General features: G+C 44.0%; 1 protein-coding gene across 1 annotated transcript in view; it reads right to left on the reverse strand.

The window, feature by feature from the left end:
- phf21b (PHD finger protein 21B) overlaps positions 1-24,293 on the reverse strand; it is a 114,688-nt gene that overhangs the window by 25,497 nt on the left and 64,898 nt on the right. Inside the window, exon 4 of the mRNA XM_078273468.1 lies at positions 4,665-4,925. Coding sequence (XP_078129594.1) covers positions 4,665-4,925 — 261 coding nt within the window. The remainder of the gene's footprint in view (positions 1-4,664; positions 4,926-24,293) is intronic.

Raw genomic sequence — 24,293 nt, forward strand, 5'->3', positions numbered from 1 at the left:
CAGAGCAGCAATCCCATTACACCTCATTATTGATCTCCAAATTAGTGGCCAGGTGGTCTGAGGGACCCGCTTCCCCCTTCCTCCACACAGCGGCCAGGACGGTCTGTGATTGGCCGAGCCTTTGTGACTCTCAATTGATGGAGGTAAGAAAAGCGTGGAAGGCTTTAGGAGGGCTTTGTTTCTGTTTATTGCCTCACACAGGCAGCTGGGTGAACAAAGCAGCCGTAAAGAGACGACCCTGCTGCCTCACCCGCTCACCTCCACTGCAGGGGTGGACCGCGCGGGGTGGGGGGGGGTCTTTTGGGGCTCCATTGCAGCAACCCTACCTATGTTATGTAACTTAAAAACAGAAACATCAGGCAGTTTCTGCTTATCTTTAGGTGGCAGGAGTGAAAATGACTCATCCTCAACATTTGTTGTGTTCTGGTTTCAGAATGATGAAGACACTTAGAGAACAGTTAGATACAAAACAGGATATATAAAAAAAACGACGACAAAAGCGACAAAAATGTCGAAGAATTACGGCAAAAAAACCTGACAATTGAATGTTTTTTTGAAGGAAAAAAAACAGAGAAAAAAGTGGCAAAAAAGTTGGCAAACAATTACAAAAAAATCAACAAAATGATGACATTTTTTACCTCAAATGATGTACAGATTTTTAGGCATTCTTCAAGTGCTTCGGAGTCTCTCTGAAGTGACACATTTGATGAAACGCCAGAGCGTTATCGCGGCAGACTGTCTACATCACAGTCTACATCTGTGCCGGAGCCTCGGACCTGCTCAGCATCCCTACCACGGACTCACACAGCAGCGCTGCAGCCAACAGCCAATCAGAAACCTCCGAGGGGCGTTTTTCAGATCCTGATTTGACTCGACAAAACTACGAGCGTCATCGACCACCGACTCTCTCCGTGTCGAGTCTCCACGTCTGACTCAAAATGTCACATTAACATCTTTATTATTGCTATTAATATAATAATCTCTGCACGTTGAACGTGCTCTTTAGAATGTGAACATTAACACAACACTGTTCAGCTTTTCATTTTTAAACCAGATGTATTTCACACGTTCTTTTTTATTGTAAATGTTTCTAATTTCTATTTATGATTCTGGACTTTTGTAGAAAGTCTTCTTTAAAACCTGCATGGCGATATACATGACTCTGAACTATTTTAATATACCGTTCTGCATCGTAGTATTGTCTTTTACACTCTCTTATACTATTATATATAACAACAATTACACTTTATTACACAGTTACAAGAAATCTATTATTTTTCACCGCTCTACAAACAAGAGTGGGGGAATCTGGTGACTCAAAACAAGGGTTGGAGGTAATGGAAGAAAAGAAATAATAACACTGCCTCCGTAGCTTGTCTGACTACAAAAACCTAAACAACGCTGTGTGGACATCAGGGCAATGTTTATTTTAACTTCAGAACATGCACTGCATCGGTGCGAAATGTAAAAATAACTAAATACATACACTGCAACAATCGTTTTCACAAGCAGCAATTATCCATCGGACCGTTAAATTAACCCTAACCCACCGTGGTCTCCACGTTCTGTTTGGGATCCGACTGGCAGCGTGTTTGAAAAAGTTAAGCTAACGTTGTTGTCTTTCTGACATTTCTCCTGAGTGAAACGAGGCTGACAGCAATCTCCACCAGCACCACAGCTGGAGGCACTTCAAGTGCAGCGCCGCGCTGTTGAAGTGCCTCCCCTCCCTCCCCCTCTCCCACCCCCCCCTCTCCCTCCTCTATCTCCTCTCCCTCCCCCCCTCTCCCTCCTCTATCTCCTCTCCCTCCCCCCCTCTCCCTCCCTCCCTCTCCCTCCTCTCCCCTCTCCCTCCCCTCCCTCTCATCTCCCTCCATCCCTCTCCCCCCCTCCCTCCTCTCCCTCCATCCCTCTCCTCCCCCTCTCCCTCCCTCCCTCTCCCTCCTCTATCTCCTCTCCCTCCCCTCCTCTCCCTCTCCCCTCCCTCCCCCCTCTCCCTCCTCTATCTCCTCTCCCTCCCCCCTCCCCCCTCCTCTCCTCTCCCTCCCTCCCTCTCCCCCCCCCTCCCTCTCCCCTCCCCTCTGTCTCCTCTATCTCCCCTCCCTCCGTCCCTCTCCCCTCTCTGTCTCCCCTCCCTCCATCCCTCTCCCCCCTCTGTCTCCCCTCCCTCCCCCTCTCCCTCCTCTCCCTCCCCCCCCCCTCTCCCTCCTCTCCCTCCCCCTCCTCTATCTCCTCTCCCTCCATCCCTCTCCCCCCTCTGTCTCCCCTCCCTCCCCCTCTGTCTCCCCTCCCTCCCTCCCTCTCCCCCCTCTGTCTCCTCTCCCTCCGTCCCTCTGTCTCCTCTCCCTCCATCCCTCTCCCCCCTCTGTCTCCCCCCCCCTCCCCCCTCTCCCCCCTCTGTCTCCTCTCCCTCCGTCCCTCTCCCCCCTCTGTCTCTCCTCCCTCCCCCTCTCCCCCCTCTGTCTCCCCTCCCTCCGTCCCTCTCCCCCCTCTGGTACTGGACGGGTGCATAGACTGGCGTACTCGCCGACACCAATTTAGGCATTATCAGTATCAGAATGACTGTAATATTTAAGTCCATATCTTAAATGAAAACGTTTTTTTTACATTACCTAAAGGAATATTGATCAAACCGTGTGTGAGTTTTATTCTCATCGTCCTACACGCTACAGTCTTTGAAAACTAAACAGCTGCACACTGGGATTGATGACTTCTTTGGGTTGAAACATCATTAACTCTCCTGTTTTCCTCGGGTCTAATATATCAGAAATTTGGGTTTCCTTCAACCAAATTGTCAAAAACAATAACGTGGCTGGTTCCATACGACGCTCTTCACAAGTTAAATAAATGATGTAGTTCACTACTTTCAAGAACACTGAAAAAAGTGACAAAAATGTAGGAAAAAAAGAAATTATACCAACATTTACAGCATCCTGAGCCTTTCTGGTAAGGTTCCTACGAAATCTCAGCCCAGAGTAATTAATTAATAGTAATAATTATTATTCTCCCCAAAACAAGTTTCCTAAACCAAAAAAAACAACATTTTTGCAACTTTCACTGTCTCCCGCAACTTCATTGCAACAAACAGACAAAAGACATCGCAACTTTTTACAAAAGCTCCCACGAAATCGGGCATTTTGGGCCGCAACAGTCTCAAAAAAAGGCCGTGAAATCCTGGAGGGACTGGTCTCCCTGATGGAGGGTGGGGGAAGAGATTGAATGCAGGATGACTAGAATCCTGCAGAATACCTGGTGCCTTCTTAGTGCTGCATTTCCAGTAAATGTGTTGCAGCGATTCAAGAACCCCATGATTTTAGATGCAGTCTTGACTACTTTTGTCAGAAGATTAAGATGGACGGAGAGATTGGGGTGTGCTGGACGGACGGAGGAAACATAAAGCTGGAGCACGAGGGCCCCGAGAAGCAGCCCTCCCCTCTCCACGGGGCCGTGCAATTACAGTAATAGTGTGGAGGCTGCCAGTGTTGAGCGTGCAGCTCTGATCGGAGGCCATGAGGCTGCATACAGACTGAATCCTGACTGACACTCGGGGGAGATACAACGTTTCTGATTCAGAAAACACAACGAGAAGTCAGCTTTCTCTTCATCTCTTCAAGGTTTCCATAACCATGTCGGATTTTAATAGTGATTTCCATTATTTGTTTACTGTGTGAGTTTGTGTGTTTACTGTCTGAGTTTGTTGTGTGTTTACTGTGTGAGTTTGTTGTGTGTTTACTGTGTGAGTTTGTTGTGTACTTTGTGAGTTTGTTGTGTGTTTACTATGTGAGTTTGTTGTGTGTTTACTGTGTGAGTTTGTTGTGTGTTTACTGTGTGAGTTTGTTGTGTGTTTACTGTGTGAGTTTGTTGTGTGTTTACTGTGTGAGTTTGTTGTGTGTTTACTGTGTGAGTTTGTTGTGTGTTTACTGTGTGAGTTTGTGTGTTTACTGTCTGAGTTTGTTGTGTGTTTACTGTGTGAGTTTGTTGTGTGTTTACTGTGTGAGTTTGTTGTGTGTTTACTGTGTGAGTTTGTTGTGTGTTTACTGTGTGAGTTTGTTGTGTGTTTACTGTGTGAGTTTGTTGTGTGTTTACTGTGTGAGTTTGTTGTGTGTTTACTGTGTGAGTTTGTTGTGTGTTTACTGTGTGAGTTTGTTGTGTGTTTACTGTGTGAGTTTGTTGTGTGTTTACTGTGTGAGTTTGTGTGTTTACTGTCTGAGTTTGTTGTGTGTTTACTGTGTGAGTTTGTTGTGTGTTTACTGTGTGAGTTTGTTGTGTGTTTACTGTGTGAGTTTGTGTGTTTACTGTGTGAGTTTGTTGTGTGTTTACTGTGTGAGTTTGTTGTTTGTTTACTGTGTGAGTTTGTTGTGTGTTTACTGTGTGAGTTTGTTGTGTGTTTACTGTGTGAGTTTGTTGTGTGTTTACTGTGTGTGTTTGTGTGTTTACTGTGTGAGTTTGTTGTGTGTTTACTGTCTGAGTTTGTTGTGTGTTTACTGTGTGAGTTTGTTGTGTGTTTACTGTCTGAGTCTGAGTCTGTCTGTCTGTCTGTCTGTCTATATATATATATATATATATATATATATATGTGAGTGCACCTCTAATAAGTTGGAAGTATAACTACTGGGATAAAGGAGGGAGCAGAAGTTATTGAGGTCAGCTGGTCCAGATGTTGTTACCTGTGAGGGAGACAGCTCTCCGGCTCTCCTGCTGCTGAACGGGTGGACGCCGGCGGCCGCCACCCTGACGCCCGTCTGGAGGTTGATGGGGGACGTCTGCAGCGACTCCGAGCTCACCACCTTCTGTCCGTTAATGTGTGCGGTCACCATGGAAACGGGAGCTTTGGCCGGCACCACGGAGATGGCGATGCCCTGGCTGGGAGCCTTGATGAGAGACAGCGGCTTAGTCGACGCTACAGGACAACTTCTGACTGCCAGCTTCTGCACAGACACAGACACAAAACACAACATACACAAGAATTAATAACAACATTAAATACAAGACACAAAAGTAGTTCACTATGACAAAAAGAAAAAGCAAGAATAAGCAGAATAAATGAATACTCTTGTCTGAAAGAGAGGAGGAGGAAGCAAAATGCTTTTTGGGTCTTTTACCCTTTTTGATTTTTAATCCCCTTTTACATCTTTAATTACAAAAATCTATCGTTTCTCAACACGCAACCATACAACCATACAACGCTACAACCATACAACGCTACAACGCTACAACCATACAACGCTACAACCATACAACCATACAACGCTACAACCATACAACGCTACAACCATACAACGCTACAACCATACAACCATACAACGCTACAACCATACAACGCTACAACGCTACAACCATACAACGCTACAACCATACAACCATACAACGCTACAACGCTACAACCATACAACGCTACAACCACACAACCATACAACCATACAACGCTACAACCATACAACGCTACAACCATACAACCATACAACCATACAACGCAACAACCATACAACGCTACAACCATACAACCATACAACCATACAACGCATACAACCATACAACGCTACAACCATACAACCATACAACCATACAACGCTACAACCATACAACGCTACAACGCTACAACCATACAACGCTACAACCATACAACGCTACAACGCTACAACCATACAACGCTACAACCATACAACGCTACAACCATACAACCATACAACCATACAACCATACAACGCTACAACCATACAACCATACAACCATACAACGCTACAACCATACAACGCTACAACCATACAACCATACAACTCTACAACGCTACAACCATACAACGCTACAACCATACAACGCTACAACCATACAACCATACAACCATACAACCATACAACTGCTACAACGCTACAACGCTACAACCATACAACGCTACAACCATACAACCATACAACCACACAACGCTACAACCATACAACCATACAACGCTACAACCATACAACCATACAACGCTACAACCATACAACCATACAACGCTACAACGCTACAACCATACAACGCTACAACCATACAACCATACAACGCTACAACCATACAACGCTACAACCATACAACGCTACAACCATACAACGCTACAACCATACAACGCTACAACCATACAACGCTACAACCATACAACCATACAACGCTACAACCATACAACGCTACAACCATACAACGCTACAACGCTACAACCATACAACCATACAACGCTACAACGCTACAACCATACAACGCTACAACCATACAACGCTACAACCATACAACGCTACAACCATACAACGCTACAACCATACAACCATACAACGCTACAACCATACAACCATACAACGCTACAACGCTACAACCATACAACGCTACAACCATACAACCATACAACGCTACAACCATACAACTCTACAACCATACAACGCTACAACCATACAACGCTACAACCATACAACCATACAACCATACAACGCTATAACCATACAACGCTACAACCATACAACGCTATAACCATACAATGCTACAACCATACAACGCTATAACCATACAACGCTATAACCATACAACGCTACAACCATACAACCATACAACCATACAACGCCTAACGCTACAACCATACAACGCTACAACCATACAACGCTACAACGCTACAACCATACAACCATACAACGCTACAACCATACAACCATACAACCACACAACGCTACAACCATACAACCATACAACGCTACAACCATACAACCATACAACGCTACAACCACACAACCATACAACCACACAACGCTACAACCACACAACCATACAACCACACAACGATACAACGCTACAACCATACAACGCTACAACCATACAACCACACAACGCTACAACCATACAACCATACAACGCCACAACCATACAACGCTACAACCATACAACGCTACAACCACACAACCATACAACGCTACAACGCTACAACAGAAACAGCACAATTAGCATCTAGATGGATCAGAACAAAACTGAAGCAGGTTAATAGAAAATAATACGCTACCCATCCCACGCACAGCGGGCATTAACCCTTACGCAATACACTACCCGTCAATAATTTGAACATCTCTAACCTCCCTTCTCTTTCCTGTAGGGCTGCACAATTAATCGCAATTGTACCCAAATCACAATATGGACTAGTGCAATTTCCAAATCACAGAGGGCTGCAATAATTGTTAAAGGCAAAATATGTGTCTAACCGTTCTGAATGAAGTATTGTGGGGCTGCAGAGACGTCCCGGCCTACACATCCTCTCCTACAGACTACAGATGGTACAGATCCTCGCAGAATATATTATATTTTTCAATGAAAATGAGAATAATGATACAAAAATGATCATTCCCTCCAAAACCGTGATTTACATCGCAATATCAGTCAAAATAATCGCAATTATAAATTTTCCTGATATCGTGCAGCCCTACTTTCCTGTACCTTTTGGTTATTTCATTTCATCCCACATACGGGCATCTGGTTGTTTACGTACGTTGTTTAAAGGTTTAGAAAGTGATGTTAATCTAATACAACCTGACTCCAGATGGATTGCTTCGCATTTGCTCGGCATATCCATCTGGGAACTTTCCGTTGGAGAACTTTTGGGAAGGGGCGAAAATCCTGGTTAGCTGATTGGATAAACCATCTGTCTATCACCACCTATGTTGGTGATAGACGGGCCAAATCAACCAATCAGATCAACAATATATCTAACTCTTGCCGAAACCAGTCGGGAGAAGAGCAACATCTTTTCCTCAGAGAAAAGCCTCCAGTGCCGTTTTTGCTCTTCTTTCAATGAAGGAATACTTTTTTATTCGGATACAACTCACGCGATAGCTACGCTCATCTCATCTGTGGAAGCCGTCACGTTGTTTAGACTGAACAGTCTCTTCTTGTTGCGTCACACCTAAACCCGCCTCAAAGCCAACGCTGATTGGTCGGTCGTTTGGCGAACGGCTCCAAATTTTCTCTATCTCAAGATGCCAGACTGATCTGAGAGTAGAAAACTGGAGCTCGCCAGATCAGGACGCTCTCACGAGGCTCGATCTAATACACTTTTTGTCAAAGTTAGTGAATATTCAGTATTTCCTCTATGTTGATTTTGTAGTGGCGGCCCGCCACAGCAACATTTCTGCCGCCGCGGCATCAGAAATAGGGCAGACGCATAATGTAGTCGCGGTGGCCTTTTAAATGATCCTGCCGACATAATGCTGCCGCTCACATTGCAATTTAACAACAAGTAGAACTAACTATACAGTATTAGGGGACCACTAAGGTCTATATAAAAGAGACTTCAGATACAGTATTAGGGGACCACTAAGGTCTATATAAAAGAGACTTCAGATACAGTATTAGGGGACCACTAAGGTCTATATAAAAGAGACTTCAGATACAGTATTAGGGGGACCACTAAGGTCTATATAAAAGAGACTTCAGATACAGTATTAGGGGACCACTAAGGTCTATATAAAAGAGACTTCAGATATAGTATTAGGGGACCATTAAGGTCTATATAAAAGAGACTTCAGATACAGTATTAGGGGACCACTAAGGTCTATATAAAAGAGACTTCAGATACAGTATTAGGGGACCACTAAGGTCTATATAAAAGCATCCAAAAAGCAGCATGTCATAGGACCTTTAAAAATCAACAATCTTTGTGCAGAATCACGTACTGCACCTTTAAGTACTCAGAGTAAAGATATGGTTTCTACACTCAATCTGTGCTTTTATAAGTGTCAAACGTTCCCTCAACCTCATCCCTTCTCAGTGTTAGAGCTGCAAAGATCAGTCAATTAGTTGTCAACTATTGAAAGAATCACCAACTATTTTGATATTCATCAAATGAGTCATTTTTTATGAAAAGAAACTCAATTGTTTTTGCTTTAATCTTGTTAAATGTGAATATTTCCTAGTGTCTTCTCTCCTCTGTGACAGTAAACTGAAGATCTTTGAGTTGTGGACAAAACAAGACATTTGAGGACGTCATCTCGGGCTTTTTGGGAAACAAGTGATCCACATTTTAGAGACCAAACAACTCATCCATTCATCCAGAAAATAATCCACACATTAATCAACAATGATGACAGTAATACGTTAGTTACAGCAGTACTCAAAAATACAATACAACAAGATGTTTTGTTCAAACTTTAAAAACAAATCATCTATCAAATGCTTGGTAAATATGTATATATGTAACAAACAGATTTACCTTGTGAATGTTCACCTTTTCAGGATTTAACTCTAGTATCACTGAGTTTGCGCAGCCTGCAGCCAATAAAAAAGCAGCTCTACTGTGTCTCTATTTGACTCTAACGTGAAAACAGAGAATCAGTCTGGCAGCTTCACATCAGTTCAGAGTCTGAGAGACAAACTGCTGCTGTCCTACAGTCCAACCCACCAGAACACACACACACACACACACACACACACGCACACACACACGCGCACACACACACACACACACACGCACACACGCGCACACACACACACACACACGAGAGCGAGAGAGAAAGAGACAGCGAGAGAGTGAATGACTGACACACACACACACACACACACACACACACACACAGAGAGACAGAGAGAGAAAAACCAATACACACACACATACACACACACACACACACACACACACACACACACACACACACACACACACACACACACACACACACACGAGAGAGAAATAGAGAGAGACAGAGAGCGACCGAGAGAGTGAATGACCGACACACACACACACACACACACACACACACACACACACACACACACACACACACAGACCCCTCCCCCACCCGTCCTCCTCCTTCTTCCGCCTGGAAAAGAAAAATGCATCTTCCAAAGCCGAGATAAGTACATCTCCCTTTCCCCTTCGCTTCACCCTCGCAGCGCCGAGGAGAACAGGCTCTCTAAATATTTTATATTCCATCCCACTGTCCCTTCTCATCCCGACGCTGCCTTTTTATATGCTTTTTTTTATGGACTACAGTGTGTTTGTGTGGGTGAGGGGAGGGGAGGGGAGGGGAGGGGAAGTGAGGGGAGGGATTTCTTTTTCTCTGGCAGACAGTTATTTATAAAACATTATTTTTTCAAAGGATTTCAGTGCAGGCGACATGGCGTCCAGTTTGAAAGCATCTTCAGGCCCGAGTGTCCTTGCTCGCTGCAGTTATTACCTTGTAAATACATCAGCAACGAGGCAAGCTCGCTTTGATAAACAACATGAAATGCCAAGGAAGGAGTAAGTACAGTACATGTATATGTTTGGAGGAAATACAAAAGGAAAAAGTTTCCAAATCACCACAAACGAGCTGATTACAGTTTTTTTCAGAGTGGAAAACAAAAAAACAAAAAAGCCTCCCATTAGAGAGCTCTATTATCCAGCAGAGTGCTGTGAGGGGGGGTGGGGGGAGGGTGAAGTCGGGGGGGTTCACATCCTTTTAGGGCCTCGCTGCTGCATTACTAATCAGGTAGTCCACCTTAAAACAGAAGCTGGAGGCTTTAAGGTGGACTAGAAGTGTTATTTGAAGCAGTGGTTCCCAACTTTTTTTCCTTGGCGCCCCCCCCCCACTTATGTCTAAGAAAAGCTGAGCCCCCCCCCCTCCGAAACCGAAGTTGAGATAGGCGTTGAGATAGGCTAACTCTCGAGATAGAGCCTTACTTTCTTTGTTGATACAGAGAAGTTATCAGCACTTTTACGTTTCTCCGCCATGTTTCATTCATAAAACAGTGATGCTGTGGCGGGATGCTAGCAGCTAGCAGCTGAGCTGATGACAGCAGCTAGCAGCTAGCAGCTGACCTGATGACAGCAGCTAGCAGCTGATCTGATGACAGCAGCTAGCAGCTAGCAGCTGATCTGATGACAGCAGCTAGCAGCTAGCAGCTGACCTGATGACAGCAGCTAGCAGCTGAGCTGATGACAGCAGCTAGCAGCTGACCTGATGACAGCAGCTAGCAGCTAGCAGCTGATCTGATGACAGCAGCTAGCAGCTAGCAGCTGACCTGATGACAGCAGCTAGCAGCTAGCAGCTGACCTGATGACAGCAGCTAGCAGCTAGCAGCTGACCTGATGACAGCAGCTAGCAGCTAGCAGCTAGCAGCTGACCTGATGACAGCAAGGTCCCAGGTTAAGAGGTCCCGGAGGTTTGGCCTACTAAGTAGCCTGCCTACAATTATAAGCCAGAACAAAAATATATAGGTTTTATACAGACTTTTGTATACATCATATATTCTAGTGTATTATCATAATTTGTTTAACATGTACAAATATTTCTTCCAACAAATCCCAGAGATCGGACGACTCGGTACACATCTGTTATTAACCCCTAGGTTCATTTTGCGCCGGAAACGTCCTTTAAGGCGGACTAGAAGTGTTATTTAAAGGGTATCTTCCGGGGGTTTTTCAACCTGGACCCTATTGTTCCCATGTTTTTGTGTCTGAGTGACTGATGGGAACAACAGTCTCTGACATTGGTCCAGTATTGAGCGAGATCGCTGCAGAGAAACAAGCTACAATGTACAATTGTCCAGCTTGTATTTACCTTCACAAAAGTTCTGTTTTTGCCACTGACAGACTTACAGTGGTGTGAAAAAGTGTTTGCCCCCTTCCTCATTTCCTGTTCCTTTGCATGTTTGTCACACTTAAGTGTTTCGGAACATCAAACCAATTTAAACAATAGTCAAGGACAACACAAGTAAACACAAAATGCAATTTGTAAATGAAGGTGTTAATTATTAAAGGTGAAAAAAAATCCAAACCATCATGGCCCTGTGTGAAAAAAGTGATTGCCCCCCTAAACCTAATAACTGGTTGGGCCACCCTTAGCAGCAACAACTGCAACCAAGCGTTTGCGATAACGTGCAATGAGGCTTTTACAGCGTCCTGGAGGAATTTTTGGCCCACTCATCTTTGCAGAATTGTCCTAATTCAGTTACATTAGAGGGTTTTCGAGCATGAACGGCCTTTTACAACATCTCAATAGGATTCAGGTCAGGACTTTGGCTAGGCCACTCCAAAGTCTTCATTTAGTTTTTTCTTCAGCCATTCGGTGGTGGACTTGCTGGTGTGTTTAGGATCATTGTCCTGCTGCAGAACCCAAGTTCGTTTCAGCTTGAGTACACGAACAGATGGTCGGACATTCTCCTTCAGGATCTCTTGGTAGACAGCAGAATTCATAGTTCCTTTTATCACGGCAAGTCTTCCAGGTCCTGAAGCAGCAAAACAGCCCCAGACCATCACACTACCACCACCATATTTTACAGTTGGTATAATGTTCTTTTTATGAAATGCAGTGTTCCTTCTACGCCAGATATACTTGGACACACACCTTCCAAAGAGTTCCACTTTTGTCTCATCGGTCCACAGAATGTTGTCCCAAAAGTCTTGGGGATCATCAAGATGTGTTCTGGAGAAATTGAGACGAGCTTTGATGTTCTTTTTGCTCAGCAGTGGTTTTCTCCTTGGAACTCTGCCATGCAGGCCATTTTTGCCCAGTCTTTTCCTGATGGTGGAGGCATGAACGCTGACCTTAACTGAGGCAAGTGAGGCCTGCAGTTCTTTGGACGTTGTTGTGGGGTCTTTTGTGACCTCTTGGATGAGTCGTCGCTGCGCTCTTGGGGGTAATTTTGGGCGGCTGGCCACTCCTGGGAAGGTTCACCACTGTTCCATGTCTTCGCCATTTGTGGATAATGGCTCTCACTGTGGTTCGCTGGATTCCCAAAGCTTTGGAAATGGCTTTATAACCCTTTCCAGACTGATAGATCTCAATTACTTTCTTTCTCAATTGTTCCTGAATTTCTTTGGGTCTCGGCATGATGTGTAGCTTTTAAGGATCTTCTGGTGGACCTTACTGTGTCAAGCAGCTCCTATTTAAGTGATGCCTTGATTGTGAACAGGTGTGGCAATATTCAGGCCTGGGTGTGGCTAGAGAAATTGAACTCAGGTGTGGACAACCACAGTTATAGTATGTTTTAACAAGGGGGGCAATCACTTTTTTCACACAGGGCCATGATGGTTTGGATTTTTTTTCTCCTTTAATAATAAACACCTTCATTTACAAATTGCATTTTGTGTTTACTTGTGTTGTCCTTGACTTTTGTTTAAATTGGTTTGATGTTCCGAAACACTTAAGTGTGACAAACATGCAAAGGAACAGGAAATGAGGAAGGGGGCAAACACTTTTTCACACCACTGTAGTTCTTCTTACAGATTAATAGTCTAAGTGTCTGACAACATTATGGAAAGGATTTCTAAGAAAGTCGACCTTTCTGTTGAAGAGTAAGAGCCTGTTTTTTAGAAAACAGAAAGCAGCAAATTATGAATTAGTCAGAACAGTTGGATATATTCGGGATACAGCTGCTTATCTTTGGCCATTTTAAATGTAGGGGTCTGAATTTCATGTTCTCTTCTGTAACAGGAACACTTTTCTCATCCACTAATCATTTAAAAAGGCACAAGAGGAAGTCTTTTTCTTATTGTCAACAAATCCAATAAAAAGTTGACAGAAAATGTCTCCAATCCCAGAATTTTTATACATTTACGTCTTTAAAATGAAAACTAAGTTGTCATAATTAAATAGAAATTGCTCTAAAAGACGTCTGAGTGAGAAGTAAACTAAGATTAGGTTTCCGTGACAAGAGGAACACATTTTGGTAACAAATGATTTCACAGTCGAAGCCTCCAAAAGCTTAAGAGTGCAGCATTAAAAACCCCGACTCCCCTGCATTCATTCACATGTTGTTATTTATTAATTCCCCCTCAACAATGGACGCGGTGGGGCCTCCATTGTTTCAGGGGATCAATGTAATCCACAGGCGGCCGAGGCAGCCGCCTGCTTAAGGACCCGGGGGCCACCGCTCGCCATTCAGCGTTTGCTGGAGCCGGGGTGAGCTGTTATTGTCTCAAAGGTCACCCGTTTAAAGCCTCTCCAGCCTGGAGAGCAGAGACTCGCCCCTCCTGGAGAGAGCCACGCAGAAAGTGAATGAACATACTGAACGTGATGACAGCAGGTATCACAGGGACACACTTAGACCTTTTTAAAGCCACCGGGAATTAGATTTTTAAAATGAAAATAAACTACGCTTCAGACCGACGCAACACAAGCTGCAAGATATGAGGAGAATGAGCCATAACGTTGTTGTATATCACGATAACGATATACTTAAGAGCCCTCTTGGAACTAAAGGAATTATTATTCCAAACGATGAATCTGCTTTTTGAGGGCCTAAACATGCCCCAAAAACGCATCAGGTCTGGTGAAACTTGTTATATTTTAAGTTTTTTTGGAAATAGGGGTGCAAAAATGGCTCCCGTCTTTGTGAGAGAGAGCTGAAAAAAATATAACCCTTGTGTTGTCTTCCCCCGCCGACCATGCAATTCATGGTCAGTAATCCTAAACCTAATTTTTGGAGTCAAAAAAAGCTGAAATTATGAATTATTTTGACTAATATTAGAGGAATGTATGTTGATGGATAATCACAGACTCGTGTGTGTCAAAGTTGAGTCCGAAAACTGTTTAGAAACCGTGAAAAAAATGAATAAAACAACTCAAAATCCAACGAAAGTAGTGATCATTAACTGTACCGAACCTGAAACCATCCGTGGTTATTTTCTCGGTATTTTGGTTGGAAAAGAAACATCTTTTTTAACAGGAAGGTTAAGCATTTAGTCGAACATCTGTGCTTATCTTTTAGTGTTTTCTAAATGACATTTGGGGCCGGCTGCCAAAAAGCGTCATCCCTGAGACCTACAGAATCACACAAGTGCCCGTGAGGAAGAGCCTGATTGCACATACACGCCATTACAGCCCTTCAGATATGGATTTTTCAGACTCTAATGTAAGCAAGATGCAAAAGAAAACACCACAGAAACAAATAGAGTGGCTCTAATCCTTTAACACATTAGTCTTGTCCAACACCGAGCAGTCATCTGTTGAAAGGTGCTTCTTCTTATTCTTTCTGCACAAATAAAAAAAGGCTCTCGAGAAGGGATTTTCTACGTTGTTTGGCATTTACGTGACCCTGGACAGTGCTGTGCAACGTGTCTGAAATCAATCTGCTAAAGCTATGAGACAGATTGTGTCTCTTTGTGGGATTTTGCGTCTCTTTGTAGTAGGGGTGGTACGGTTCATGAAAAACCATCCGCACCGCTCAGTTCGCTTGTCTCGGAGCGTGTGTGTCTCACGGTCCGTCAGTCCACTGTTAACGTGCACTAACCACTTCCTGCCGTAGTGGCCACTTTATACACCTATGTTAAAACACTTACTGGAAACGACGAGGGGGATGAGAGGGGTGGCAGCTGATTGGACGAACGCATCACGTGGTTCTTGCTGCTCTCGAATTTCAAAACAGACTCTAATGGCGTCTCGTTGTGAATACGATCTCGTATTTCACGAAAATAGTTCAGTGAAACGTGTTTCTGACATTTTAAGCGAGAAATAGGCCGTGCAGTTGCTGAATCTGTCTGTTTTTTTGATCGACAAAGGTCAGTTTAAAAGATTTTCGTCAGATTTTGAGAGGCGCCGAGCCGACCGCTCCTCAGGTGGCGTGTGGCGTGCTGCTGCTGCTGCAGGTCACGTCACGTGTAGAAATGTCAGGTGGGAGAGATGAGGAAGGCTGCCTGCGGGGACTGGAGGATGCTCCAGCGTCGTATATAGTCTGGTGTGTGGGAACATTTGGGATTTCATGTTACCTATGATGACAGCAGAAATCAACCAAAAACCGTGATATGAACCCAACCGTGGATTTGTGAACAGTACCACCCCTACTTTGTGGTCGTCTTGTGTCTCTTTTGGGTCATTTTTGGGTCTCTGGGGTCATTTGGCGTCTCTTGTTTGTCTTTGTGGTAGTTTTGCGTCCCTTTTTCACATCATTTTGGACCGTTATTATCACCATATCTGTCTAAAACGGACAAGCTAGAGCAGATCATAAATCAATAACACGCAAAAAAGTACTACAATTGGAGGTCTATCCGTTGCTCCGACTGGTTGTAGGTCTATCCGTTGCTCTGATTGGTTGAAGGTCTATCCGTTGCTCTGATTGGTTGTAGGTCTATCCGTTGCTCTGATTGGTTGTAGGTCTATCCCTTGCTCTGATTGGTTGAAGGTCTATCCCTTGCTCTGATTGGTTGTAGGTCTATCCGTTGCTCCGACTGGTTGTAGGTCTATCCGTTGCTCTGATTGGTTGTACGTCTATCCCTTGCTCTGATTGGTTGTAGGTCTATCCAATTGAGTACAGAGGCATTTCCTTTCCTGGTTGGGTTGAAACACGCCCCATAATCACAGCCCAATGGAGCAGAATCAGACTCCTATTCTGACTAGAGTCTGAGTATGATGACATCAGGCTACCGTACCTAAAAGGGTACAAATGCTTGTTGCAAGAGAGGTACCCTTCACTTTCATTTTGTACCCTCAAATTAGTCAAAAGCTACAATTCTAGCCTCATACAACACAGTACTGTATTCTTAAGGGAACATATTTAAAAGTGGACCTGTCAGTACAGAAATGTTCTTGTCTTGTACCTCCCTTTTTGAGTGTGCAGTTCCAACCGTTGGGGCACAACTTGTGTGAGGAAATGTTAACGACGTTAACAACGAGCCATTTTGTCCGTGTAGCGTTAAATCAGACGCAGTGGCTTTCATCAGCGTCCACTCGCCGCTCGGCTTTCATCCATACAAAGCCGCTCTAATGACGACTGGACGCCGTGATGATGAGGGGGAAATGGGACTTTCTGATGCATGCCCAATTCTCTGCAGCTAGAGCTGATTCGGTCCATTCTCCGAGTCCTGAGCTGGTGCACATCAAAGTCGTGCAAATACACCAACATATTTGTGTACTTGAGCTTTAAAGATGCATCTGTCTGCGTCTTAAGTTCATTAACAAGTACAAACAATCTAGAGAAGCCGAAATATTCTTGAAAAAGTGTAAATGTGCTTAATAACAAAGCAATCTTTTTGCTACTCATTCGGGCGTTTGCATTTTCTGACTAGGGTGTTACTACACTGTTGCTGTGACGTTATTAGGTCACTGTTAGGGCATTATTATTGTTTGTTATGATTGAGTTCTGGATTATTGTTAAGGCATTAAGAGGTGGTTGTTTTACGGCGTTTGTGGTAGTTGCTACTGAGGTCAGGGTTCATACGCATTTTAACCAATACTTTTTTATGACTTTTTGGCAAATTTCCATGACTATGTATTCCTGAAAATGTCATTCGACATTATACAATAAGAATAAAAACCTGTGTTAAAGTTTCCCCTCAGAGGTTTCAACATTAAAATGAATGATTGAGGTGAGGTTAAGACGACGTGAAATACATTTATTAATCACATATTATTATGCTGTGTTAAAAAGAAATTCCATGACTTTTCCAGGTTTTTTCAAAACGTATGAACCCTGTGATGTTTTTTGGGGTGTTACCATGTGGTTGCTAGGTGGTTTCAGATCTCTAAATCATTGCCCACATCTCTGACTTTTTCAGCGACGCAAATAGGCCTCGTTGGTACTACACAGGTACCAACCTCCATGAATAGCGACAGAAAAATGGGCGTATAAGTGGAGATGAGTGTTAATGAGTTAAAGGTGCTGTAGGTAGGATTGTGAAGACCAGGACTTAGCCAAAAAATTCAAACGTCGACAACTTCTCAGTCCCTCCCCCCCTTTCCGCTAAAGCCCAAAACGGTCTCCTAAGCCCCTCCCCCCACAAGGGTGAGCTGTGCACGATAGAGCACATGTGAAGAGGGGGGGAAGGGGAGGAAACCTATCTGCAGCTGGTGCACGGCGAAGGGGGAGGGGAGGACGCTATGAAAATGTGTGTGCATGAGCAGTGATTGACACGCAGTTAGACACCCCCCCCTGGCCCTGATTGGTGCATCTGAACAGTTAGACACCCCCCCTGGCCCTGATTGGTCCATCTGAACAGGGCTCCAGGCTGTAGGTGGAGCCAGAGGAGCTGGATTACTTTAATGACCTGCTTCCTGTAGTTCTACTGGAACATAGGGTCAGTTTCAGCAGATATGACAGACAGGTAGTTTTATAAGTCTTACCTACTACACCTTTAATGAGTATGACGCAGCAGTACAGGTTGTTGTTAGTCGACTTACAGACATGACAACTCTTAAATCGACAAATTTGAAGCTCCTAGCAACCGCCTCGACAGTTTCTGTGTTGAATGCCACTGGCGGGAAGGATACGTAACTCTGTAATGTTTACATCTTTCAGACACACTGAAGTAGCCTGATCATAGTCAGAAGGCGGACTCTAACTGCAAGAAACATGAGTTGAAAAAGGAGGCTGTGCTTCAACAATGGAGATACTCGGCCCAAAATCCAATAGGCATGTTCCAAAACGTGAAGAAAAGCGAACACATCTCAGGTTACCAAGTTAAGGAGGATGAAATACTCTCCTTTCACTTGTTTAATTAGGCTCACATCACAATAAATCAACCATTCAGTGATATACAGACAAGGGTAGAGTCACTACAGCTGGGAGTTGGGTTAGTTCATTATTCAACCACCAATCAAATCATCCCATCCGATTGTTCTAAAGATACAGGGAAATCACAGGTGATACAAACAAAGTCACACGCACACTCAACATTCATTTCTTGAATCTGAATTTATAGATAGATAACAGATATCCTTTGTGCTTCCTCAGTAGTTTTGTCATTTATCGGCTTTAATGTCTCTGTGATGGAGCAGCAGGAGTCGGTCTGTTGGCTGGCAGATAGCAGCTCCTCTCAACACAGATCACCACCGCTGCTTGCTGGCTGAGGGAGTGTGTTAATTGAAACTTTTGGGAGCACTCACACACATTTAGTTTAGGAAGTGATTGAGATAAAGAAGTCAGCTGGAACCAGAGACTCTGCTGGTAGGAAGAGGAAACATTCGTACATATAGCTACGAAAAGTAGAGCTGTTATTGGTATGTCCTCCACGTATTTATTACTGTCAGCAGCACATGACTGCTGCTGTATAAGTTGATAGTGTGCCTTTGAGATAACGGGGCTGCTGAATAAACGCATAAGTAGCTGTTCAGATTTCCATCAGTGCAGCTGCCAGACGGTTTCTTTGTTTATGCTCCCAATTACCCACGAGGCCCTTCAGTCCTGAAAGGTGACGAGGAGACGGATGGCTTTTTGTTCTCCCAGTGATGGCAGAAAAACTCCTTCACTGGAGCTTCGTCTGGCTACCACCAGCTCAGTCTTTTAAGATTGAACATTAGTCTGGGGGAGTCTGCTCTGTATTTTCTACTGCACAAGAGGCGGGATCAACGGGCATCGTTCAAATGCCTCTAGACGCAATTGGACAGTCCTTCAACCAATCAGAGCAACGATCCAGATGACGTACTTTAGGTAGCTGGTAAATTAGGCAAGCCGGTCGGTAGTAAAGCAAACACGTCCTTCTTTTGTAGGAATTGTTCCAGGGCAAGTTTCTGTTCCGTTTTCAGAGAAAACTTGCCTTTGAAATCTTTTAAAACAGCAGCGACAGCGGCATCAACGGGCTGCTGCCTGCCCTTCGGTGGCCGCCATGTTGAATGTAAACAAGAAGCTGCTTGGTCGCTTCTCTATCGTCATCGTGTTAAAGGAGAATTACGGTCAATTTCAACACGTAGCTCTGTTGTTTTGAAATTTGGAGTGCCGGCAGTAGCAAAAAACCCGAAAACAATCGGTGCTGCCTACACCGTGTTATCCTCCTGCTAGCGTTAGCACCCAACAGGCTGAAACAGGGCAGGTTTTAAACCTGTTTTAAGCCTCTAAACATGCTCGATGAACATGCTTCCATGTCCCTGCAGAACAGGGACATGGAAGTAGTTCTTTTGGAGATTAGGGTGAACTAGTGTGTGTTGTAGCAGTGTTTTGCCATTGAGAACGAGCTAGCATGCTAACGGTTAGCCCCCTAGCCCCCTCGTCTCAGCTAGTGACGTAAAAAGCCGTGCAGATGTTGACCAGCTGACCCGGAGACTGAAGACAGGACACATTCAGAAACCGTATCTCACTCAGAACAGCATGGAGGGTTGTTTTTCAAAGTGTGTATGAAGCACCAGAGACACAAAATAACTCCCCAAATCCCAGAAAAAGGGATTTTTTTTAATAATATGGGTACTTTAAAGACGTGGACAAACAACAACCTAAAGTACCTCCTCCTAACGTTCCAGTCAACCAACACGCTCTCTTTCAGTGCTCTAAACTCCCACCGTTGCGTCAGAGAGAGTGTTCTCAACTGGTGGAGACATCGGAACTGCACAGCAGAGCATGCTCACTCCAAAACACCTAGACCAGCTTCTGTTTCTGCAAAAGAATGTACAGATTCCAGCCAGTGGTGGACTATGAACTGGTTACACACACACACACACACACACACATACACACACACACATACATACATACACACACGCACATACACACACATACATACACACACGCACACACACACATACATACACACACACATACACACACATACACATACATACACACACACATACACATACATACACACATACATACACACACATACACATACATATATACATACACACACACACACACACACATACGCACACATACACACACATATACACACACGCACGCACACACACACACACATACACCTACGCACACACACATACGCACACACACACACACACCTACGCAGACGCACACACACACACACACACACACACACACACACACACACACACACACACACATACACACACACACACACGCACGCACACACGCACGCACACATACACCTATGCACACACACACATACGCACACACACACACACACCTACGCAGAGGCGCACACACACACACACACACACACACTCACACACATACGCACACACACACACACACACACACACACACACCCCCCCACACCTACATGTGTATCCATTGTGTGATTCTGACCCATCACAGACGTTCTGTTGAATGACTGGAGCTGGAGTTGCCACAGTTGTAAAAAGAAAGAGCCTAATTTTAGGAAGTTTAATGGAGTTCACATTTCAACAGTCAACCTGGTAGCTGAAGTACTCCTTAAACCACATTTAGCAGTATTTTCTGTTTGATCTGAGTACAGCACTTGTATTCAACAGTTTTATACTTGATTTAAATGTATTTGAAAGCTGGCACTTCTGCAGTTTTTAGTTGCATTAGTTTGTTATTTTAAGACATATACAGTAATATCAACCTACATTTAATTTGCTGTGTTTCTTTTCTTTTAAATTGTAATTGTCTGGGAAAAGTAACTACATTTACATATTGTGAATCGTTTCTGAATCGAAAATCAATATTGAATCGAATCGTGAGCCTAAAAATGGGACAAAAGACATATTCATCAACATTTAGAACCATGAAACTGGTCTTGGTACAGTATCTGGGTAAATGGACTCTTCCCAGCTTTGCTGCTGTTGTTGGGGACTGATTTCCTGCAGAAACTGGCAGTGGGACAGCTTATCATCAGGGGCACACAGGACAGAGTCTGGCCCCGCGCCAACAGAGGCTGCCTCAGCCCCCGAGGCCCCAAATGTGGAGGTGGAGGATCAGCCAGCAAACATAGCGTGGAAACACACTGTTTGTTTCAAACAGCGGTGGAACCGGTGGCTGTGACCCAGCAGAGAGACAGTCCACACGTGTCTTAGTACGTGTTCACTGGGGCTGCACAATATATCATTAGTAAACACATCTCGATGGCTGCCACGTGTCAGGAGAAACACTCTGACTTTCTGTGTTAGTTGAAAGAGAAAGTGCTGCCTTTTATGTTCAAATCAATGTTCAATGTGTTCAACAAAAGAAAGTTGGAAATGATTTCCTTTCATTTGTTTTCAATCCAACGAGCAGTTTGTTGTATTTTAGCAGAATACTGAAAGCAGCAGAACTGAGAACTCTTTAATATCTGTCTGTTTATTGCGAGTGATATTATTATCGGGATGTTCAACGTTATGGCGTATTTTCCTCATATTGTGCAGCCCTAGTGTCCACTGTCAAACATCATTTCCCAGCGTCCCATTCATTTCTATGGGAGCAGCCGTGCAATGCATTCTGGGAGCGTCACGGGGACTTTGGAGAAGCTGGTCGGGAGTGTGACACACACACACAGCCGCACAAAAACACACACAAACACACACACACACACCTACACATAAAGCGGTCGCCGCCTCTCAAAATATCGCAAAATCTTTTTAAAGTGACTGTTGTCGATCTAAAATGAAGACTGATACAGCAGCCGCAGCTTATTTCTCACATAACGTGAGAAATAAGCTGAAAATGTCAAGTTATGAAGAAGACTAGGATGGTGCAGCAAGGCAGACCTGCTCGGTTCTTTTTCAGGGAATGACTGTAAAGATTTATAAAGAATATGTTGAGGTCATGTCCTCTCTAACTGGGACGTTTTGGGACTGATTGGTGGGATTGCTGTGGACCAAGTACACGTGGAGATACACTGGTAAGAGCCAATGAGGTGTAACCATGTATCAGCTGATTTTAATATCTCACCTTACTGTATTGTGTCAACAGTTAACTTCAGTTAATATTGGATGAGGAGTTTTCTTTTGCGGGGTGGAAATGTTCCTAAAACCAGTTCCTTCCTGAGACTATTTAGCAGAGCCAGCGTCGCTGCGTCTGGAGCTCAGCGCCGCCCACGACGACTGTGATTGGTTTAACCCTCATGTTGTCGTGATCACGCAGCTTTTTGTCATTCTGGGTCAAAATGAAAACCTTTTATTTTTTTTCTCAATGTTTAGGTCGTCTTTTTGGACGTTTTTCTTCTTTTTTCCCCCGCGTTTTTGAAGCATTTTTGTCACTTTTTTCAACCTTCTATCCATATTCTTTTTTCAAATGCTATAAAATAGCCAAATTAATTGAAAGTATTGAACTGATCATTTATTTTACACTAAAGAACGTTGTACGGAACCGTCCACGTTATTATTTTTTGGACAATTTGTAGAAAGAAACCTGCATCTGTGATGTAGCCAGACCTTCCTCTGCAGTGCTGTGGAGACAGAGCAGGCTATGCGAGTCTAAACAGCAACTAACGATCCCATTAAAATGTTCATTATGCTGCCAAAACAACCAACACAAGAAGACAAACTCTGATCCGTACAGATTCACACCCCGACTCTTAATTTCCTCTCGTAGAAAAACAAATCACAGCAGTTTGATCGTGTCAGCGTCTGCCACACCGACAGCGGACAATGAATCCATTTAAATGCAAATCAAACACGCCCCGCGTCTCCTTTTCTTCATGTGAAACGGACTTCATTGGAATGTGACGCACGGCCGCTGTACTGGACCGACAGCAGGAAATGTCCACAAGCAGCTCGGAGACGATCGATCGATGTATTGATTAGTGGAGCCATGGCAACGCTGGATAAGTAATTAAAACATGTCACAGATGTTTAACTATGACCTGTTGATGGTTACTTTTCTCTGTTGTATATCACTGCAGGGGGTTTTCCTGCTATTATAAGGTTTAGGTGCAGAATGAAACACACACACACACACACACACACACACACACACACACACACACACACACACACACACAGCCGCACATACACACAGACAGCCGCACACACAAACACACACACACAAACACACACACACAGCCGCACACAAACAAACACACATTCTCTCACACACACACACAGCCGCGCAGACACACACACACACACACACACATACACACAGCCGCACAAAAACCCACACACACACACACACACACACAAACACACAGTCGCATAAAAACCCACACACACACACAGACAGACACACACACACACACACACACACAGATGAACAAAAACACACACACAAAGCAGCGCGCGCACACACACACACACACACACACACACACACACACACACACACACACACACACACAGACACACAAAAACTTCTCTTAGATTTAATGACGGTAGATTGTTGTCTTTAGCAAGTTTTGTCTTTGAGCTTTTTGAGTGTTATTTATTTATTTATTATCTGCTCTAGTTTTTCCAACGTTTCAGAGATAATAAGGGTCCAAATAGATGTGAAAAAGAGACACAACACAGCTACAAAAAGACAAAATCCCACAAAGAGACACGAAATGTCTGGGGAAATGGCTTGTTTTTAATGAAAAATTTAACATTTTCTTTAGGAAAGAGCCCTAAATCCCCTGAGCACCTACTGTAAGTCCTCGACAAGCCGAGGGAAAACACTGTCACTGTGACATTTAAGTTGTTATTATCTCTGCCAGGCGCTCATGATTTGGGTTCAGTTAGTTGGTTGGTTATCAGCAGGATTAGAGAACTGTT

The sequence above is a fragment of the Sander vitreus genome, chromosome 17 (assembly GCF_031162955.1).
Source record: "Sander vitreus isolate 19-12246 chromosome 17, sanVit1, whole genome shotgun sequence".
NCBI lineage: Eukaryota > Metazoa > Chordata > Actinopteri > Perciformes > Percidae > Sander > Sander vitreus.